At 37.6% G+C, this 22,787-nt stretch overlaps 3 protein-coding genes across 3 annotated transcripts; 2 read left to right on the top strand and 1 right to left on the bottom strand.

The window, feature by feature from the left end:
* The first annotated feature begins 825 nt into the window (after window positions 1-825).
* Window positions 826-3,448, top strand: LOC148880240 (protein RESPONSE TO ABA AND SALT 1-like). Its single transcript, XM_088962105.1, has 2 exons — window positions 826-1,998; window positions 3,227-3,448. The coding sequence occupies exons 1-2, from the start codon at window positions 1,289-1,291 to the stop codon at window positions 3,249-3,251; spliced, it is 735 nt and encodes a 244-aa protein (XP_088818231.1). The 5' UTR covers window positions 826-1,288; the 3' UTR covers window positions 3,252-3,448.
* A 44-nt stretch (window positions 3,449-3,492) lies between these two features.
* LOC148880239 (methylsterol monooxygenase 1-1-like) lies at window positions 3,493-11,433 on the bottom strand. The gene is made up of 6 exons (XM_088962104.1): window positions 10,713-11,433; window positions 10,283-10,605; window positions 4,828-4,975; window positions 4,705-4,737; window positions 3,859-3,937; window positions 3,493-3,681 (listed from the first exon to the last, which is right to left on the bottom strand). Exons 1-5 carry the CDS (start codon window positions 11,040-11,042, stop codon window positions 3,878-3,880), a joined length of 894 nt encoding a protein of 297 aa, XP_088818230.1. The 5' UTR covers window positions 11,043-11,433; the 3' UTR covers window positions 3,493-3,681; window positions 3,859-3,877.
* An 8,343-nt stretch (window positions 11,434-19,776) lies between these two features.
* On the top strand, window positions 19,777-22,467 carry LOC148880238 (Tetratricopeptide repeat (TPR)-like superfamily protein). The gene has a single exon (XM_088962102.1). It carries the CDS (start codon window positions 20,115-20,117, stop codon window positions 21,834-21,836), a length of 1,722 nt encoding a protein of 573 aa, XP_088818228.1. The 5' UTR covers window positions 19,777-20,114; the 3' UTR covers window positions 21,837-22,467.
* Window positions 22,468-22,787: the final 320 nt, after the last annotated feature.

Genomic DNA, 22,787 nt, shown 5'->3' with positions numbered 1-22,787 from the left:
AATTCAATCTTTGCAGAAGCCTTCCACAAACGGACTCTTTATATATCGAGTCCAAAAGTCAATTAGTTTAAACTTTAAATTCTAAATAAAATGCAAAAATTAATCCCACACTCATATATGTTTTCATTTAATTTTATTGGGATCTATAGGATTGAAAAGCTTGAAAGTATACATGAAATTCATGCTCTTTTTGAACTTCAGTTGACCCCACCCAAATATGTGTCATAAAATATACCGAAGGTAAAAACATTTTCTTTTTTTAATTATTAAAAATAAAGAATAACTACAAATTTTTAGGGTAAATTGCTTAAATTTGTCCTATACTTTTTAACAATTGTGTGGTTCAATACCCCACTTTACGTTAATAGAACTGTCCTTCCCTAAACTTTGTGACATTGTTATATCTACTCCCCCTCCATTAACTAACATTAGATTGTTAATCAAATTTGCAGATGTCATAATCTCAATATTTTTAGATGTTAGGATTGCCCTCAAATGAAAAAATGTGGTTTTCGAAAATATATTTTTGCCAAAAAATCAAAATTACAATATATATATATATATATATATATATATATATATATCGAGTAAAAAAAGGCAAAATTTACAAAAATAAAATAAAATTTTAAATTTTAAAAAATAAATATAATTTTGACAAATTATACAGAAACACACATTTTATGAATTTTATGGTCACTGACAAATTTAGAATTCAATTTACCATTCAAACGGTCAAAGCTGGGTATTTTGATAATTTTATCCATTTTATGAAGGGGTGTAGATAAAACAATGTCAGAAAATTTAGGGAGAAGCATGATATGACATTAGCATAAAGCTGAATACTAAAGTGCAATTGTCGGAAATTACAGGGGAGGTATAACCAATTAACGTTGTTTTTTTGTTTTATTTATACAAAATGCACGTTTGATTTGATATGGAAGGTTGAAGCGGTGGAGGTGCAGCTGGAGCGTAGAGGTGGAGCCTGGAGGTGGAGGTGGAGGGAGAGGATGGAGAGATCGCTCCAGTAATGATAAAATCAAGTGTTAAAATTTTGTGGGTCAATTCACCGCCTTTCCCTCCAATGGCTTCCCGCCAAGTCCGACGATTTATGCCAACGTGTGTTCTGTGATCTGTTTCTTTAAGTCGGCTCGGAGGAGTAATGGAGTATCAATTGATCTAACCCACGAAGCAAAATCCTGAACGAACCCACGAACAAGAAACCCCAATTAGCTATTCAGTTTCGGTTCTCAGCTCGGCTAGGAGGAGAAGGCCAGGACAGACGAAAACGATGATATATGGTTCAGCAGTAAGACACAACAACAACAACAGCAATGGAAACTCCTTCCATGCCTTTCTTGAAGGCTGGCTTGTCCGTCAACAACAATTCCTCGACGAGATTGTCTATGCAAAACGCTTCTGCCACGACGATTCACGCGAGCAGGACCTTAGAGATCTCATCGCGCGGGTCCTGTCACACTACCAACAGTACTTGGGGGAGAAATCCAGAGCGGCTCACAGGGACGTGTTCCTCGTGTTGTCGCCCCCCTGGTTCAGCTCCTTAGAGCGGGCCTTGTTCTGGATTGGCGGGTTCAGACCCGGACTGGTGTTCCGGCTCGTTGCCAATTCCGTTGGGGACCTGTCGCAGGACCAAGTGCAGAGGATGGAAACGCTGAGGGCTGAGACAAGTGCGGAGGAGCGGCAGTTGGAGGAGGAACTGGCGAGGGTACAGGAGAGAGTTGTGGCGCCACCCCTGTCTGAACTTCTGAGGCGGGGAGGGAGGGCGGTGAACGGGGAGGAGGGGAATGTCAATCCCGTGCTTAAAAGCATGATAACTGAGTTCGAGATTTTGCTGGGGAGTGCAGACATGTTACGAGCAAACACAGCAACCAAAATGATTCAGATACTAAGCCCTGTTCAGACTGAGCTTTTTAGCAGCCGCAGCGCAGTTTCAGCTCAGGATTCGAAGGTTGGGTTTTCAAAGAGATGCCGAGCGAGAAGGTAAATAGAAACCGCTAATACCCTCTCTCTCTCTCTCTCTCTCTCTAACCGGCAGAGTATTCTTTCTCACAACACACAGTTGCACAGTTACACTTCATTCACTACATCTATAACCGGCGAAGTCCTCTGTCTTGTGTGTAACCCACTAACCCGTGTGGTGTTTGAGCCGGGACAAATTTTTTGTGTTGTAAGCGTTTGTAGACCTTGATGGCTCCATAGGGATAGTTAGATCCGGCTAGACATGGGGATGGGGCACCAAAATGACCAACCTCTCCCCTTGAGAATAAGATGCAACTCATAAAGAACTTTGATAGCCATTTAACCATTAATCGGGGCCATCTCACAAGGTATAAGTATGTTGAGGGTAGGCATCCACCACCCCTCAAAGAGCACGTTTAGTTGTTGAGAGTCTACTTGAAGAATACATCAAAATGCCAAATATATCATACTACAAAATTTATAACAATGCAACCCGTTGCAGTCAAAACCGGATTGGAGATGGAACCACTTTGGACCGGTTCCCAGTTTGAACCATCCAATTGTCCAGTACAAATGGATGGACCATTCTGAATTAAAAAATAAAAACTAATAAAAAACGATCAAAAACCGATTCAACGGTTCGATCACTCGGGTCGATTATCTAGACAATCAAACCATTTGGCCTGAAAATCATCTAACTGTTCTCTTTGGCCAAAAACTGTTGATTTGGTCAGCGATTTGGTCAGCGATCCACTAATCAATGGTTCTTGGCCATTTTTGGTTTCTGGCCTTTTTTTTTTATTTTTTATTTTTTAAGATGAAATGAAACTTTCATTCAAACCATCAATCCGAAAATAGGTGGCAAAAACAGTTCCAGTTCCAGGTCGGTTTTTAAATCCTTGACACCCAGACCTACTCTTAGGCGGCTATGTGTAGTCAGTGGAGAGCTAATGCGCAAATGGCATGGCTCTCACTCTCTTAGCATAGCGTTAAACCAATTTATGTATTCAAATAATACCTCTCATTCTTGAAAAAAAAATATCTTTTCTTATAAAAACATTCAATACTGAGGTAAGAGGTTAAACTGATTATTATTATAAACAAGGAATTAGAATTTTACTCACTCACCTAGGGATTCTGATTGGTTAAACTCTCTTAGGTACCGTACAAATTTTCTAATACATTATCTCTTACCTCTCCTCTTCCATCATTAACACTACGTGACTAACCATCAATCCTTTTTATGCAGAACAATTTTGACACTGATAATATAAAGACTTGAGAAGATGAATTGAAACATGGCCTCTTCTGACAAAGCCATCAGGTAGCTTCAGAGGTTTTGAGGAGCTTGAAAGGATTTGAATTTCTAGGTACAAGTTCAAGCTTAAACTCCCAGTTTGTACATTTGGCTATCCAACAAAGGGTTTCATGCAGTTGAATTTGGGACATTTGATGACTTAGGTGTAAAGGATATTTTCTTTGTTGTATTGACTACAAGACAAGAAGACCTTAGGATTACTAAAATACCTTCAATTTACATACTTACCCGAGAAAGACAAGGAAAACAGAAGCTGGTTCAAACTTTAAACATGATACAAGCTCATGATCCTGATTCACAGAAATTCTCATGCAGAAAATAAGGTCATAAGAAATTCGGTTCTGAAGCTAGACTACTCCCCAGTGATTACAAAAGCTTCCCGTAAACTACATGAATATGAAAGTAGCATGTTAGTCCCCACCCACCACACTGGAAAATTTCAGGTTTCTACTACTACCAATCATAAGAACGATGGATGATGCCAACTAGGAAACCAAGGATAGTTGAGAGTCCACTCTTCCATGGTGAGAAGAAGCACACAGGAAGGGAAGTTTTACAAATACCTCTTCAACAGTTCCACAGCTACTCTTGGTTTGAGATGTGGTATCCATTTCCATTTTGTTCACGGCTGCCTCCCCAGTCCTTCAATTGGTTACAATGAAAAGGAAACAATCAGAAAGGAACCAAACAGCGTAATAAATGAATTCCAACATGTGAGACTGTCTCATACCAAATTGACAAATGTAATATCTAATAATAGCATGCCCAATAATAAAGAGGGTTTGGGATCCACCACTGGCTACATTTGACCTAGGAGAGGGCCCTTTTGGGAGGGTTGAAGCTTTGATTGAACTGCTGCTTTAGAGAAGCTACTAGGGCCAGTTTGGGAGGGTTTCTGCATTGACTGAGCCCCTTTCAGAGAAGGCAACTAAGATATTGATTTACTGGAAAGTCCTTTTTTTATTGGCTCATGTAAGCCTATTTTCGGCTTCCCGGATTTTTACCAAATATAGCTTCATGGCTTTCCGGGTTTCTCAGCCTTTTTTTGGCTGAACCAAAGCAAGCATGGTCTTTCCGGAATTTCCACCAAACATTGCTTCCAGGCTTTCCAGGTAGGGCCCACCTAGCAAAGCTAAGACCTGCCACCTGATAGCCCTCCCAAACAGGCACGAAATCTCCTTTGAAGATTTTCCACACTCTCTGCATCAAGAAACAAGTAGTGGATCCTTAACCCCTGCATGGAGAAGAAAAAAGGGTGTCGACACTGGACAGACGGCCTTCCACCCCAAAATATAAAGTACACTCAACCAAAAATGAACTTCCAACATATAGAAACAAAGGGAGGCCCCGGCCCTCACCCCATAAAAAAACCAACCGGGGGTAGTTCACAAGGATGGAAGCAGGTTTACCTTTTTAAGGTGCTCCTTCTGGTAACGGTAACCCTGATCAAATGAATTGAAGCAATAAGATGTTAGATTTTCCATCAGACTCGTACCAATGTGACTAAATTTTGAAGATTGCTTTTGACTAACCTTGTCAGTGCCATAAATGTAATCACAGTAGGTGAACACTGAAGCAAAGTTGCTTTGACTTTGACCCCCGACGAAATGATGGTAATCATGGTACTCTGCTCCTCCATAGAAAGGAATATACTTTGTGGGACTCCAGGGGAAGTCATACCTGTACAACAGTGAAAAATTAAAAAGTTGGTGTGAGACCCTAATAGCTGCATTTGAATGACTGAAAGCTACCAAAGTGTAGCCCGTGAAAAAGAAAAATGAGGAGGTTCCCAATCTTATCTTACTAGTATTAAATTGCATCAGAAAAAAGTTCTATCATGTGAACACTTGCATCAGCTTAGTTTAGTCACTTGTGAGTGATTCATAAACAATAAGATTAATTGTAGCAGAAATTATTAACTATAATAAGAAAATATTAACCTAAATTTAAGAATTAAAAATGCTCTATGACATATTCATACAGTATGAACTCTGATCTTTAATCAAACTATAGAGTGCAATTGCAAACAGCATAAGCTTAAATGGGAAACTTTTATAGTGACAGACCATAAATGGATAATGTAACCAACAATCAGGACTAAACATTTAATAGATCCCATCACATCCACTAAAAGTCAGCATATTCAAAACATACTCTCAATGATATCAAAGACTTTGTTCACTTACGAGGATGAAGAGGAATTGCATTCCTAGGGAAAAAAGAAAGAAAAAACAGAATCCAATTTAATGATATCAAAGACATTTTTCACAAGCCACACCACTAGAATGACAAACCAACTTCTCTTTCAAGAAAATAAAAACCTAAACATACTCTTAATGGAAAAGATTCAAACAAAATCATTTTGCATCATATGCGTACATCCTATTCATCCTTTTCGTGCATGAAGTTCTTTTTTTTTTTTCCAATTTGCAAAACCTTCAACCAGTTGGAAGGCTAATTAATAACTTTACAAGAATACCTACCATGTTCAACTCTGCACTGATTCAGTCACTAGTGCAAAAGCTATATGAAATATGATATGGGCATCAGAATATGTATTTATGAGGTAGAGTCAACAAGCTAGTAGATAGATTGTTTTAAACTGATTCCACAAGCTAATCAGCCACTAATAATCCAGGAATACTTGAGATAACCTTGTTTCCCTTTTGCATTCCACAACTTTTAGACACAATAAGACCTTCATCTTTTCCTTAATATATGGAGTTTCAAGGTTGGAGCAGTGTTTTAAAAGCAGAAGGGGCATTTTACACCCAAGGCGTGAGGCACACACCTTTTCGAAGCAAGGTGCAAAAACGCTAAAAAAAACTAAAAAATTCCAAAAAAAACTTAAAATATGCAAAAAAAAATGTTAAACATAATATTAATTAAAAATATTAACTTAAGTTATAAGATAAATGTTCTAAAAAACCTATTATCTCAAATTAAAATACATAAACATAACATATAAAACATATTTAAAATGAAAATTTAAAAACAAAATCAAGTGTAACATATAAAACATATTCAAGCATGTAAAACTCTCAATCTCTTTATTTTTATTCCCAACTGCATTACTTCAAATAGCTGATGGTGATGTTAAACACTATGCATTCCTAATTCTATGAGCGGCCTTTGTACCAAGATTTTTTATAATGTTGCTCATTCATTCATCCCAGTAAAAGATATTTCTAGAAGACAATAGGGATTAAGAATTTAAGACTCTGATATGGACTTGTTTGGCATTGCCTCAAGAGGCTTGGTCAGAGGTCCAGGGGCAGAGCCCCCAGCTTAGCCACTTGACATAAAAAAAAAAAAAAAAAAAGAAAACAGAAAATTGTGTACAAATTTTCAAAACGTGCACCAGCTTAGCCTAAGCTGAAGCTTTTGTCAGAGGTCCAGGGGCAGAGCCCCCAGCTTAGCCACTTGACATAAAAAAAAAAAAAAAAAAAAAAAAAAAAAAAAAAAAACAGAAAATTGTGTACAAATTTCCAAAAGGTGCACCAGCTTAGCCTAAGCTGAAGCACAAGGTGCACCAGGCATATGCCTTTTGAAAGTGATGCACTTGGAGCCTAGACGAGGCGCATACCCTAAAATGCACCTTGCCTGTGCGTAGGCACGCCCAAGGAGTGGCTTTTAAATCACTAGGTTGGAGTTTACCATGTAAAGTTGCCTAACTGTCAATACCACTTTCAATCAACCACTATTAGTAGATATTATATCCTAGGGTTGTGTTCCATGAGATATTTTTTCCACGGTGACCAGTTTGATAATATCTACTGGATTGGGCTGCACCTCTTAAAAATGTATTGCCATCCAAACCAAGCAATACAGGGTAGATTGCTTTTGCTACTGACACAGGTGGCAGGAAGTTTGGGGAGGTTGTTATAGGAGCCTTTGTGGTTGCAAATTACAGAATTAATCAAATAAGTATAAAAGGAACCAAACAAATCCTGTGACCTGAACAACACAATCAAATATGCATAGTATTTCTTGCTACACCTACTTATCAAAAAAAAAAAGATGCTTTTTGTTAACACCTAGGTGATGGTAGAATAGCAGAGGAGCATCAGGAAGATTAAGTGGAAACCTATTAAGGGAATGACAAAGAAAGCATCAACAAGTTTTGAGTCTTTTGACTGACTATCGATGCATCAGCAATTTAAAATGCATGTATAAGTTCCATTCAAATTGCATTTACATCAAAATAGATTATCATAACATTAAACAAAGTAATCAGAAATTTCAGTGCTAGAAGGCCCCAGTTTATCACAATTGGTAAAACTAATTAAAGGTTCCATACTTCTATAGGACAAATACTACAGATTTCACAAGGAATAACAAGTCACAGTAATTATGCAAAGAACAGCTACTTTTCTTTAATCTGGATGATGATACATCCCTTTGCCATATTTACAGAGGACAGCTAAAAGTTCAGACCAAATGATACTGTTTTTTATAGGCTAATGGAAACAAATTTGAATTAATACAAAAAGACGGATAGGTTCCCTCATGAAGTACTTACAAAAAGAAGTATCTGTAACTATGACATGTACACGATATCCACAAAAAGTTAGCAGCCTCCATATATAATGATATCCCAATGATTTATAAACATACTGTCCATGATGCCCTCAAAAATCTTAAACACACCCACCCACCTCCAAAGGGTCCATTCTATCTACCCATAATCTGAATAGATGAAGAAGCTTTGGCTGAGAGAGAGAGAGAGAGAGAGAGAGAGAGAGAGAGAGAGAGAGAGACTTTCAAAAAGCCCAACACCCAGCTAAAGGCAAAAGATTCCGCAAGATTTTACCATGAGCAGAAAACCCCCATCTCCAAGAAGATAACAGCACTGCTATGTTGGGTGGAGTAACCCATTGCTGCTTCTTGAATAAAGAAAAGAAATGATCACATAACAAACATGACTATTTATTATCAGCAATATAATGTCATGATAATCTATACTATTTTAATGTACATTATTGTGATTAAGCATGGTATTTCCGATCACTCATGTCTCAATGGCTTGCAAGGTTCACCAAACTCCACAATTGGCCCATCTCAACCTCATACTGACATGCCACATTGTATATAACTTTGAAGTTGGGCAATTCAGAAGAAAAAGGAAGAAATAAAAGAAAAGAACAAAGGGATCTTGACACTCGTGCAAATCTATTCTAGACCTTGCCACAAAATTCTACCAATTCTTTATTTAATGGTTTTTGTAAGGGTTCTTTACAAAAATTGAGTCTGCAAAGTTTACTATGTTATCAATATACATCAGTGTTCCCCAATCTAATCATCTAATTAGATGCCACCATAGCATAAAATTCTTATCCAAGACGAGTTGCACATGGATGATGATCTGAAGTTCTAGCGATTGAATTCCTTATATCAATTTCAGTTTTCTCCTAACAAGAATGTGGAAATCAATGAATTGTAATGTAGGCATCCAAATGAAAAGAATTAGAATTGGGGTTCAACTTCTTCCTATTTCTGTAGGCTCATCTAAATAATTTGTATTCCAATACCATGAACCAAATGGACCCTATTTCTCTATCTTTGTTGACAAATTGAAATTTAAAACCCATCAAAGCATTTTGAGTTGGACAATGAACAATGTAATCAATTACGATTAAGATAAATCCATTTTTGTCAAATAAACCAAAATTGTCACCACATTTTTACCTTAGCATAGAAGTTTATAGTAATAGAATCTTATTTGCATGAAATGCATATGTACATGTTAAAATCAATGCAATGTCCAAGGAAATTGAAATAAACCAACTGAAAGGAAAATTGGCCACCTTCAATTAACTAGGAAATCCATTGGTAACCATGCTAGACTGATCAAGTTTCGTAAAAACCATGACCAAATACCATCTCTAGCTAATGATAACGCTACTTAATTTTCCAAGTGCCGCTAAGAGGAACCAAGCTATACTATTAAGTTGCACATTAAAAAAACCATTGAACAGAAAAATTGGTGACAAGCACAAATGACATGCAAGCACCACAAGCCAAAGGTAGTGAAAGCTACATAAAATTTATTTCTAACCATAGTTTTCAAGGCACAAAAGCGAGGTTAGGTGACAGGGGAGCACCTTGTCTCCTAGTCACCTAGGCTCTGAACTAGGTTATGGGTTTTTTCAAGTAAAAACAATTTTCCCTAATAATTATCCATAATTTTCATAAGAAAAGTATAAACTTCATGTTAAAATTCAAAAAATATGGGGGCTGAACCCCTATTTTGTATTAGGAAAGAAGAAGAAGAAAATGCAGCATTTAGCAATGTTTGTGTTGATTAAACCTTAACAAATAAGAAAATAATAAAAAGGAATTAGTATATAAACAGACAAAAAGAATACTTTAGTTAAATAATGTCTATTTTATAATTATAATGTCAAAAAATTAAGAATATAAAGCATTTTATAACACAATGTACAAAAATGCTTGCGATTAGGTGAGGCAAGCCTCCAAGGGCACCTTGTCACCTAGGCGTCTAGGCGTTGCTTTGACAACCATGTTTCTAACTATAACAACAATGTAGAAAGGGTACTTGTAAGTTTTCCTAGTGGGAAGGTTCATGGTAATTTTTAAATCTTTGTCTCTCAAACATGTCATTCTGTTTCTGTATAGAGTAAAACCACTAATTCAGTATTCAACAATAATTATAAATCCAAAATCCAAAGATCCATAAATAAAAGAGTTTATAGCATAGAGATTGTGGCAAGACATGTCAAAAATGCATTGCTAGTGACGCGAACTGCTCTAAGTGCATCAAGTGATGGATATTAACATGACTCAGTCCATTTTACTGTTAGCTTAACATCTTAATACATTGGCATCCTTAGCGCTCACCTACCCAACCAATAAAAAACCAAAAATAAAGATATCCATACTGACCCATCACTAGACGTCTACCGCTGAACTGAATTTAACTCAAAGTAAAAGGAAAATAGAGAGACGAGGAGAGAAAAACAGTACCCGCTATGTGTCTCAATAGCCTCGACCTGACGAAGAATGATCCACAACCAGAAGGTGATCATATGCCCGGGGACCATCGCGGGTCCAAGAAAGGACGGAATACCAAGGATCAAAATCTCAGCCCAGTGAGCGTATGGAGCTGCGAACCCAATCGGCGCCGTATACTCATGATGGACACGATGGATCTTCTCATATCCCCATTTGTTATGCAGGAATCTATGGATCCAGTAATTTCCGAAATCCTCAACAAGAAAATACACGAACAGCTGCAGAACAATCTCCCACGCGGATGGCAATGGCAGACCCGTCCGAATCCCAATCCACTGCAAAGAGCCAACAAATAAGAACAACAAAAATGCTTTTACAAAAAGAACGAGTAAATTCCATGTAGGAAGCCCCAACATAGTAACAGAAAGAAAAGAAACATTACCTTGATAGTGGGGTAGGAAACGAGTTGTAGAGGACCAACGACGACGAAAAACATCCACATTACATCTTTATAGCATCTCAACATCTCTTGGAAAGACAACCTGATCTTAGGCTGCAGCTTGTACTTGCTTATGTTCTTAGATAGTTTTAGCTCTATGAAAACCAAGGGAAGAGGAACGAAAGAGAAGACACAGAATAGGAAGAGAAGGTTGTGGCAGTAGAGATAGTAATCCGACTTCTGCGCAGAGTAATTGAACCAGAGTTTCTCGGCCAGAGTCAGCTCCCTTCCGAGAGCCAACTCTGCTTCTTGCAAGCTCTGGTACGGCAGCATCTGGCAAACTCTCTCGCTCTTGCTGTTGCAGAGCAGAAGATCAAGATTACACAATGAACAAATACAAGAACTAGTGATTTGGATTTGTTAGGGTTTGGTTAAATTAACAGAGAGAGAGAGAGAGAGAGAGAGAGAGTGGACCGATTGAGAAGAGAAAAAAAAGGTGGCCAACAGAGCATTCCCCATTTAGGCCAAGAAAATAGGATGTGAATAAAACCAAAAAAAATAAAAGAATTAGTTGTAAAAACAGGCTGTGTGCTGCTTGGGGGGCTTGGGGGGACGGGGAGGAAGACGATTTGTTCCGTCTCTCTCTTTTTTTTTTTGAAATAAATTAAAAGAAAAAAAAAAGAGTGAACAATATATGCCGTACGTGGCAATGGACATGAGTAACATCCAGACTTGGGAGTTGGGGGAGTATTTTATCTTCTTATGTATCGTGTCCCACCAAGCCAAATCCGTGTTTTGCCGCTGGTTGATCGGTCTTAGAAAAGTGCCGAGAAAGCTGGGCAAAAGCAAAGCAGTTAAATTAAAAATCCACCGTCCATCTCTCATCAGTCATCAGCAGTTTGAGATGGGCCTACCATGATACGCCGGTCCCACACGCAGGGGGTCGTCTCACAATTTGAGACAGTATCTTTCTTTGATAATCAGGTAAGGATCATATCATGGTTTCTTTCCTTTTTTTTTTCTAATATAATATATAAACATTATATAAATTTTGTTTTAATTAAAGAATGAAAGGTGGTGGGACCTACAGGTGGAGAGAAGAGGAGAAGAAAATCAAGCATTGCATGTGCAGGATACGATAAATCTCAACAATGGGACCGGGGCATACATAGGTATATTCCCCTCTTTTTGGTCGTAAAGACCTTTGTTGATAAGTAATGTGATTTGGTGGTCTCATGGCTGCATTTTCGACGTTGAAGCAAAGATTCTATGCATTGGGATCCTCCAAACAGAAACAAAAACCCAGAGATGGGACACGCATGCACAAAGGATGGTCCTGAACCGAGCTCAAATTTTGACTCAAATATATAAACTTTTAATAAAGCTGAAATTGACATCATTTTTAAGGTTGTTAACAGTGGCATATTATTTTTTTGGGTCTGTATAGAAATCATTTATATGTGAGTGGGGGAATCCGAAACAAAGACAGACAAATGAATGAGAAAAAAAAAAGCTTTGGCCACATGCACATAGGACATAGCTCATAGCTGATGCTATGAGGATGAGGGGAATGCAGAATGCTCTACGTGGTCTAGTTTATAGGGCATCCTAATTAACTGGTGTCAATCACTCAAGTGTCCCTCCTGCTTCGTTTTGGCTTTGGGAGATTCGTTCTTATATTTTTACCCAACAATCCAACTGGGTGATGCTCTGGCTTTGCAGCTAGCTAGCTCTGATTTGTTTTCTTCATTTACCCCTTTTGCCACGTTGCAAAAGATTATAATGTAGTTTTGTGTGTGTGGGAGCAATATTCTAATCCATAACTGCCAAATTGCTTAATGAAACATAAAGTATATCAAAATTATTCCATTGAAGAATGAACTACCGACGCACTTTGCTGGTAATTTGCCCATAGATTTCCATAAACAATATTGATTTGGTTTCAAAATCAGTTTTGACTTTTCAACATACCAGTGGCAGTGGCTGATTATATATCTTTTTCTCTTGAACATGCATGCGCAGAAGAGCATGGAGTGAGACTCTTCTACTTGCTTGCACTACTACCTAATTTCTTATGTTTCTTAATTACTTAATTATCTTCTATCCTCTGAGTGTATGTGTGAGTGAGTGAGAGAGAGAGACTGGGTGACCACATTATCGATGCTCAGTAATTAACTACTAATTAGTACAATGGGGGGTCAATCTTTAATGGGGTTTCATATATAGATGAAATAAGTTCAAAGCATGGTTGAAAAGGTCTGGATCAGAAAGGGGGGGAGGGGGGGTAAATACTTTTTGCTCTTGTGATTTCCACTTTCTTATTACAGAGTTACAGGGTATGATGGTTATAGGTTGCATTGGTGTTGGTGAGTATCAACATTATGAGATGGAAGTGGGATTGATGGATACCCTGCTGCTGATTGGTGGGCATGATCGATTAATCCAGAACCAGAAAGCCTATAACTTCATTTGGTTATTTTTTTTATTGGGGACCACCAAAAGTTACCTTCACAAGCTCTGAGGAGCATTTGAAGACACTGTATTTAGAATGTTATTTGCTCCCACTCAGTTTCATTGATTTTGTTGTTGGGTTATAGACAAATTCGTTCCCAAGATACAACAAAGCCTTGGGCGAGAATCTGCAACCAGCAAAGTTGAAGAATTTCCGAAGAAACCTTTTGTGAGACTATAACAGACCTGACTGAGAGAGAGAAAGTGGATTTCGAAAATGTGTTTTTTATGTCTGATTCATGCTCATTAAATAGTTTATGAAGAGGTATGAAGAAAAGGTAGGTGCTAGTTCAGAGAATGCACCTTGAATATTCACAATTTCAAACATTGTGATTGTTTAAAAGGTAGTTAACAGTTAATGACTGTTAACTTTCAATTGTGCCTCTTGATCACACCCGATTAAATCGTGACTATTGATCTCATCAACAGTGATCAACGGTCAGCATCACACCAAAACCAAAATAGTCATTCGTAAGCCACGTGGGTGCGAGCAAAGTGCGCCTTTAAAGCGCCTCATTGTGCCGCACACACGCACACGCGTGTTACGTGGTATCAAAACTGGGTTTTGTAAAAGAAAAGTTAATTTTCCAAACAAGTATATAGGTGCAATTTCTCATGTAATTAACCAATCAAACCCATTAGATTTAATCTCTTATGAGATTAAAATCCAACATGTACGTAATGGTACTCTGTTGTTTTTTGTCTGTTCGGATGGTAGTGAGTAGTGAGTACCCACCACGATTATCAGGTTTCTTTACTTTCTTCTAATTATACTTTCAATTTCTAGGTGAAGAACAACTCTTTCTCTCTCTCTCTCTAATGTCGTGCCCTTTTGTCTTGATGTGTGCGTATTTGCGTACATATATATAACTAGTTCCTGTATCTGCATTTATATGATATATAAATGCAGGACAGTGATGCCTTTGAGGGTTGAGATTCAGATTACTATATAATCCATGAGAAGAGCATTCGAGAACGCACATTCACAATTTCTTTTATATTAGTCAGTTAACTAAACAGTATGATGATTTAAAAAATTTACCCTAATATTGTAATGAGAATCATTCTCACTATGCCATGCCAAATTATATAGAGACAAATATACCCTTGATTAATTATTTAACAATCAAGTAGGAAAGCAAGAATACCATACATGCTTCCATGCATTTGGGGTGACCAAGGACCGGCCTTGGTCTTGGCATCTAGTATAAGAGGGGCTTAATTTACATATGGGGCTAACTCGGCCAAGCTGATAGTACAAATAGTAGATCCGATCGAATCTTATAAATATGGATTTGAATTTGAATCTTTTAATAATGTCAGATATTCATATATGATCTTATTTGGTTTAATTTCTGAAAAAAAAAATTAAAAATATAACAGTTTATATAAATAACAAAAAATACAAGTATTTTCTTCAATTATATTTATTATATATACATGTATTTTATAAAAAATAAATAATATAAAAATTACAAAAATGCAATATAAATATATATAAATAAATGAACAACATAAATATAATATAATACCATATCGAATTAGATATTTTTGAATTGGATGGGGTGCTTCGAATTCAACTTGATTTTCAATCAGATCCTATTATCCGATCTAAAAATCCAACAAGAATATATCTAAATCAGACAAAATAAGATCAAATCGGATTGGATCATGATCTAATCCATTTGCACCCTTAGTCCTGCTTCTGAGATTAGCTTTCATGAGTTTATGAGCTTACTCTCAGTCCAATGCTTTCAAGCAAGTCATGATAAGAAGATGAATTGTTTTGTTTTATCAACAATTTGGCCCTTAAAATATGTCATGGCAGCTCATTAGTGGAATATGTGGACTCCTCAAGAGTATTCATTGATGATGTCCATATAGGGCTGTAAAATGTAAATGAACTCCAAAAGTCTATTTCTTATTCCGACTTTGAATTTGATTATTTCATATTTGGATGTTAGAACTTGCATTTGATTAATAATTGGATTATATATAGATTTAACCCCTATTCGATCTGATTAAAATTCATGTCTGATAAAAAAACTTATTTTATGTATATATAGTATAATTATGCATTCATATAGATATTATGTATAATTATATAAAATTTATAATTTATAAATTTAATATTTTATATTTATAAATGTTTATTATACAGATACACTTTAAAAATAATTAGTCTTTTAACTTTTTAATTTTTTTGGTCATTTTAAACACAATAAGATGATTATAAATTTAAACTAAATCCAATCCAAAATCCAAGATAATAAAATCGGATGCATATGCGGATGCAGCTGGATCCAATCCATTTACAGCCCTAATTACTTTTATTTTTATTAAAAGAGACTTTAGATTTTGAAAAATTAATCTTTTGACCCAAAAGCTTCTCAAAAACTAAGAAGCAGTCTCTTGAGACTTTTGGTGTAAGGCACTCTCTTGACCATAGATCGGATTTTTAAAATGTTAAGGGCATAATTCTACTATTTAAGGGTTCAAAAGGAATGCTTGGCACATTAAGATATTGTGTCTGGTGTTGTTTTGTTACTAGCAGATCAGCAAGGGCTTGAGCTGCTTCACAATGGCAAGATGAGAGTTAAGGAATGGCAGTTAGGGGTGATCATGGCCTGGGCTAAGCACTTAAACAAGGGCTATAGCTCAAGGCCAGGTCTGCACAGACTAGGCTGGGCGGGCTGGGCTTTGTTCCTATACACACAAATTTAAATAAAACCTTTTCAAGACTCATAATCATATGGATAGGATGACATTTCAAAATGAGGAAAATGGGTATGACAATTTATATGATCTCCTTCTGCCCATTTAAGCGAAAAAAGAGGAAGAAAGAAACATAAATAATGAATTTATACAATTATACAAAAATGTGAGAAGGGGAAAATGGTCCTACAAGTAAAAAATAATAATGGCATTAGAGCAATTGCATTTAGTAAGAATGAAAGTAATACTTATGTCCTATATGAAAAATGTTTTAAAGGGGAGAAACACTAGGAAATAGCATTGCTTCCAACCTACCGTTGATTTGGCCTGTTGAACCATTCGAACTGTCATCTGACCAAGATTTCAGGTCTGGTTTAGTCAAGACCCATTAGAGGTCAAAAACCATTGCTTGGTCAAGAACCACTTGACCCAGTCGGTTCAACTGTTGACCCATTCAACCTGATCACAGGGTCGTGGGTTGCACACTTAATGTATATATGCAAATTTTCGAAAGCTATAACTTTGTACTTCGATGTCCAATTGGGGTATTTCTTTTTATTTTGGGTAAATTTTTAAGATCTATATGTACCAAGAAGCCGTAGGTGCCTTACCCCGCTATTTTCGTAAAAAAATCCCTTCTTTGGCCTCAAATTGCAAATTTTAATATTTTTTATAAATAAAAATTAAAAATAGAATTAAAATATAAATTAAATATAAAAATACATATAACATATGTAAAACATTTTTATACATTATTTATTAATAAAATATATTTATACATACACACACACACACACACACACACACACACACACACACACACACACACACACACACACACACACTATATATATATATGTATGTATAATGGTCTGAACTATTTAACCCAACTAGTCAAACCGGTAACCTGTGACCCGGAGGCAAAAATGGTTCAACCTCTGGATCGGTTTTTAAAACATTGGGAAATAGTCTAAATGTAGGCTTAAAAAAAGCTTAAGAAAAATATTGTCTTTTTTTTGGTTAAAAAAAAAAAGAAGAGCTTGAATGTAAACTATCACTTGACTATCGGTATTGTTTACTAAACATTGCTTTTTAGCTTTTTTTTTTTTTAATTTTCCACAAGTAGTTTTTATCTTTATATGTCTTGAATTTTTTTTTTCTTTTTTGTGAAACATGGATTGAAATTCATCGAAGCTAAAAAGATTCAATAGAATAGCTGTCCAAACCAGGTACAAAGAAACTAAGACAAAAACAAGGGGATTGGTCAAAGGGGCGGCACTGACATTGAGGTGGTGGTACTAATATGGTAATATCTAGGGATAAGTACAAATCAGCCCAGCTCAGAATTTACTAGGCCCAAAGTAGAGGGGGAATGCATCTTGACCGTGAATTGATGCCAAATTCATGGGCAGGATGTGATTTATAGGGGGGGACAAGGCTAGTTGTAGGGGGGCTGGAATTCAGAATTCTGCATCATGTGTTTCCGTACTTTTCCCTATCTAATGGGAGAAGTGAGAACAATGATTGAAATTAGGGGTTTGGACTTTGGAAATTTCAAATAAGAAAGCGAAGACTGAAATTAGCAGGGAAACTGGGAAGGTACTGGTCCTGCTAGATTGCTACATGAAATCATGCACCTCGTCATCAAACAATGTATAGCAAGTGTGTGTACTGTGCAAGAGAAAAGAAAAAGACTAGGCTTCACTTTCATCTAGTTTGCAAATGTGGATCCCCATGCTTGTGGAGTGTGTGTAGGGTTTTTTACTTGTAAGGAATCCCATTGCCATGCATCAGGTTTAGTCTTATGGAACTATAGTCTCTTTGTGGCACATCTAATTCATTTAACATAGGATTAAAAATTTAAACTACCTCTAAGTTTTTTGAAAACAATGACTTAAAACAATCTAAGTTTTTTTGGGAATAGGACAAATATCTCTCATTGGTATTGATAGAGGCTGAATCGCTCAACTTCCATGTTGGAGGATAGTTTAGATGAACAAATGTTGAGGTCGGTGGACTAATCTACAAGAACCAATAGATCATAGTACCCGAGGGTTTAGATTTGGGCTAGACACTTTGATGCTTATGTTAGTTGACCTTAACGAGCAAGAAAGCGAAGGGAGATTTAGAGAGCTAGAGAGCTTGTACACATTAAATCGTGCATACATCATGAAGGCGTGGAGGTGCCTTTTTATAGGCCTCGGGGTCCAAGAGTTGTGTCCAAGATATCTGGGAGCAATAGGCCTTATCGGCCCATTATCTTTGGGGCACGTTCTATCGGCGTTGGTGATGATCCTCATCCAATCCCTTCAAAGTGTGTGGAACTAGGATCATCCCTGCCAGGTGAACAATGTGTCGCTGTCTGTTTCAGAACTGATAGGTGCATTAACCAGATAATGACAGCCCGCCACATAGAGGGGTTGGCTGGCTACTCAAGTCATTGGCTGCCCAGGTCAGAAAGGTCAAGTTGGCATCCAAAGTCATTGGCTTTGCTCTCCCAAGGTGATGTGCTTCGTTATGCTGTGGAGCAACCCATTGGTCTTACATCAGTCAAGATGCATGTCAGGCTGGTCAGTTTGGGCCAATCTAACCAAGTGCGACCTACCTCTATATGGCACCAAGGTGTTATTAAACGGTTAGGACTTACCATGTAGTGCTATATGATTGGAAGGTCAGATCACCTCTCATTAATTAGTTCTCCATCACATTCTATTCACATGTCATATCACGTGATTATTATAATATTTTGAAAATCCAATTTTGCCATATATGTCTTTTTTCACCATATCTAAACCTATCATTGGCATCCCCTATTCTCCACCATTGAATAATCAAAACATAAAAAGTACCATTACACTATTATTGTAAGGAGTCCACATAATGAGAGAAGTTGAAGATGAACCGGTATACGATAAGGGTAGGGAGGCGGAGAAGACTGCTCGGCATTCCCGTCTAATAACTCGGGAATCAAAGGCTCCAAATCCGATTGTAATGGCGGAGATCAGTTCAAACAGCGAGCCCTTCAAAGATGATTTTCTAAAAACAATTGTTTTTTTTTTCTTGGTTGGTTTTACTCCTCTCATCAATAGTTTGGATGGGGCAAGCTAAACTTTACAGGGTTTAGGCAAAGAACCTCAACAAACAAGTTGAAGTTCCCAAAAACTTTCAATGGAGTTCCTGCACAATGGAGAGAGAGAGAAGTGGGATTATTGTTAAGTAACTAGAAAGAGGAGGGCAAACTGGTCTCATAAAAGTAAAAATTAATGAGATGTTCACACCTGGAGCAAAGTTCTGGAAAAAGTAAAAGGTAATTTATAGGGAGAACTACGGACAGGCCTATTGGCATCAATTTCGAACCCACAACTACCCCAATTTTACTTTGTGCCTATAAATTTTGACCCTGCGTATTCTCCCTAATTTATATGTGACAAATAAAAGTTTGAGAACCTAGGTATCACTATCACCAAAAAGTATAAGAAAATTCTAGTCTCAAAGCATGGCATCAATCCTACATTGAGAATGTCTACCGCAATGTTTTCAAAATTGGACCAAAAAAACTGGAAACTGATCAATTGATCGGTTCCGTTTTCTTCCAAAACTGTTTTTTCCCCAAAACCGATAATTTTGGTCAGTAAACCGTTGAACCAGCTGATTAACCATTCAAACGGTTTTAACCGTTTTTCAATTTTTTAATTTTTTAATTTTTTGTTAGAACGAATTAGCCATTCGGATCAAATGTTCAGACCGTTCAAACCAGTAACCGGATCTCTCACCGGTTCGTTTTTAAAAACCATGATCTACGGTATATGTATGTAAATTTCATGAATCTGGATCTGCTTATCATAAAATATGTGCAAACATTGCACTCACACATGGATGGAGAACATCTGTTGTTCTTTAACAAATACCCGCAAACCATTAAGTTTTACGTCGATCCGCACCGCATTTACACCGAAAACAAACGCAGCCGAGTACAGAGTTAAAAGTTTTGTACGAAATATGGCATTCATCTATAATGCAAGGCACCGATTTATGAAGCACAATTACAGAAAATAGAGAGTATCATATGCTCCACATGAAAATCTGAAGATACATCCAAGGAGGCGGGAGGCCCAACGGATTCAACTACCAAACGACAGGGATAGGGATAGTCTCTTCAGTCTTCACCAGCGACCCCTGATGCTTACTTCCAAACTGACGTCCTTGTTAAAGAAATGCGAAAACGCTAATCATGCAAAGCAAATCCACGCTCAAATCCTCACCAACGGTCTTTACCAACTCCACCCACTCCTGCTTCATCAAATTCTCCTCTCAGCCTGCGATTTCACTGAGTACGTCAAATTAATCCTATTTCATTTGCCTAACCCAGATGTCTTCTCGTGGGCCTTTACCATTCGCTACTTCTCCCAGCATGGCCGGTTCAAAGACGCCATTGCTCTCTATGTCCGAATGCACAGACTGGTGCCATGTCCGAGCACCTTTGCTGTTTCATCGGCTCTCAAGGCATGTGCTCGGATTGCGCATACTATGGGAGGGACCGCAATTCATGCGCAGGTTCACAAATATGGATACAGCAATGATGTTTACGTACAAACTGCCCTTGTTGATATCTATTCCAAGTTGGGTGATATGAGGATGGCACAATTACTGTTTGATAATATGGCGGAAAGAAACGTGGTATCGTGGAACTCTATTCTATCTGGATATTTGAAAGCTGGGGAATTAACTATGGCTCGGAGGATTTTCGATGAGATTCCAATGAAAGATGTTGTTTCTTGGAACTCAATGGTTTCCGGGTACGCAAAAGCAGGGGATATGGAGAACGCAACTTCTTTGTTTCAGCAGATGCCAGAGAGAAACTCTGCTTCTTGGAATGCAATGATTGGTGGCTATGTGGATTGCGGGAACATCGAAGCTGCACGGAGATTTTTCAATGACATGCCCCAAAGAAGCAATGTTTCATGGATTACCATGATTGCTGGCTACTCAAAATGTGGAGACGTTGATTCTGCTCGTTATCTCTTTGATCAGATGGGTGACAAGGATCTGCCCTCATGGAATGCCATGATTTCTTGCTATGCTCAAAACAGCCAACCAAAAGAGGCCCTTCATTTATTTAATAAGATGCGGAAATCCAATGTAGGTGTACAGCCTGATGAGATGACATTGGCTAGCGTTATATCTGCTTGTTCTCAGTTGGGGGACTTGAGGTTTGGGTTGTGGATTGAATCATATATGAGAAAGCTTGGGATTAAACCAGACGATCATCTTCTTACAGCTCTTATTGACTTGTATGCAAAGTGTGGTAGCATTGACAAGGCATATAAACTGTTTTGTAGCTTGAGGAAGAAGGATTTGGTTGCTTATAGTGCGATGATTTTAGGCTGTGGCATTAATGGGAGAGCCCCTGAAGCAATTAGGTTGTTTAAAGAGATGTTGGCTGATAATATCCATCCAAATGCAGTCACATTCACTGGACTTCTAACTGCTTACAACCATGCTGGCTTAGTAGAGGAAGGCTATCAGTGTTTCAACTCCATGACAAGTGAGCATGGAATTTTACCATCATCTGATCACTATGGAATTATGGTTGATCTTCTTGGACGGGCAGGACGATTGCAAGAGGCACTTTTGATAATAAGTAGTATGCCTATGCAACCACATGCAGGGGTGTGGGGAGCATTGCTTCTAGCTTGCGGGTTACATTGCAATATTGAACTTGGGGAGATTGCAGCTCAACATTGCTTTGAGCTGGAGCCTGATACAAGTGGATACTACTCTCTTCTAGCAAATATATATGCTTCTGTTGGGAGGTGGGATGATGCCAAGAGATTGAGAAAGGTGATGGAGGAGAAGAGATTGACCAAGATACCTGGATGCAGTTGGACAGAATCATCTTGACTATACAGGAAACAAGAATCTGTGGTACAGATTAAATTGAGAAAGTTCAGGTTTCAGTCATGTAAAACTGGGACCAAGGTGGCATGCCCTGGCCCTAAAATGCTCCCTTTGTTTCTGCTGATAGTATCTCCTTAGATTTGGTTGTATGAACACCAATCTTTATGGGAGAAGCTCTGCTAAATCTATGTCTCAGCGGTGAAACTGCAATAAGATTCAATGTAAGAGTTGGTATTTTGGCATATTAAACAAGGTATTCTTGTCAGCTTGGGGCACTATTGAAGTATAGAAGTTAATTCATCATTCTGTTTTGTTGGCCCCCTAGAAATAGGAGTTTCTCCACAGTAGCATCTGCATCTAGAAATCACATTGGAAGTGGGTGACATGGCGAATACCTCGAACCATCTGAAGCAATTAATTGTGCAGTCACGTGTAACATAACCCTTGTCCAACCTCCATCAAGAACGTGCTAACTGAAAGAAACTAACCACAAGGCTCAATTTATTTATTCGTGGCATTAGAAGCAGGGTTTGCTCGTCTGCTCGCTGCTCAAATACTGGTCCATGTACATTTCAATTGTAAGACTACTTAGTCTACTTAACTATTCCTGAATGTGCAACCATTGATTGCCTGATCTCTGTTGCTTCACTAAATAATATTGTGCTCAAATTTAGACGTTATCAGTGGTTAAAATTAACCCATAAACATCCAATGTTGAGGTAGCTCATTCACTGAACCATCAAAATCTATGCGTACAGTTTCATTTGATTCTTCAGGATCTGATTTACTTACCATCATTCTCTAACCTGTTAATTTTTGCTCTAGTCATATCTTTCGTCTATTGATCATCCATCATTTTCAGAACGATGCTATTGTACTGGTGCCAAAAGCTCTGGGTGCGGCTTTACTAGATAAAACTAGTAGGAATGGGCTTAAGATCCAATCCAGCAGCAG

The sequence above is a fragment of the Nelumbo lutea genome, chromosome 1 (genome assembly GCF_056320005.1).
Source record: "Nelumbo lutea isolate HS-2025 chromosome 1, American lotus-T2T, whole genome shotgun sequence".
In the NCBI taxonomy this organism is placed as follows: Eukaryota; Viridiplantae; Streptophyta; class Magnoliopsida; order Proteales; family Nelumbonaceae; genus Nelumbo; species Nelumbo lutea.
Note: the sequence above shows the minus strand (reverse complement) of the source record. Positions and strands in the feature narration are given on the sequence as shown.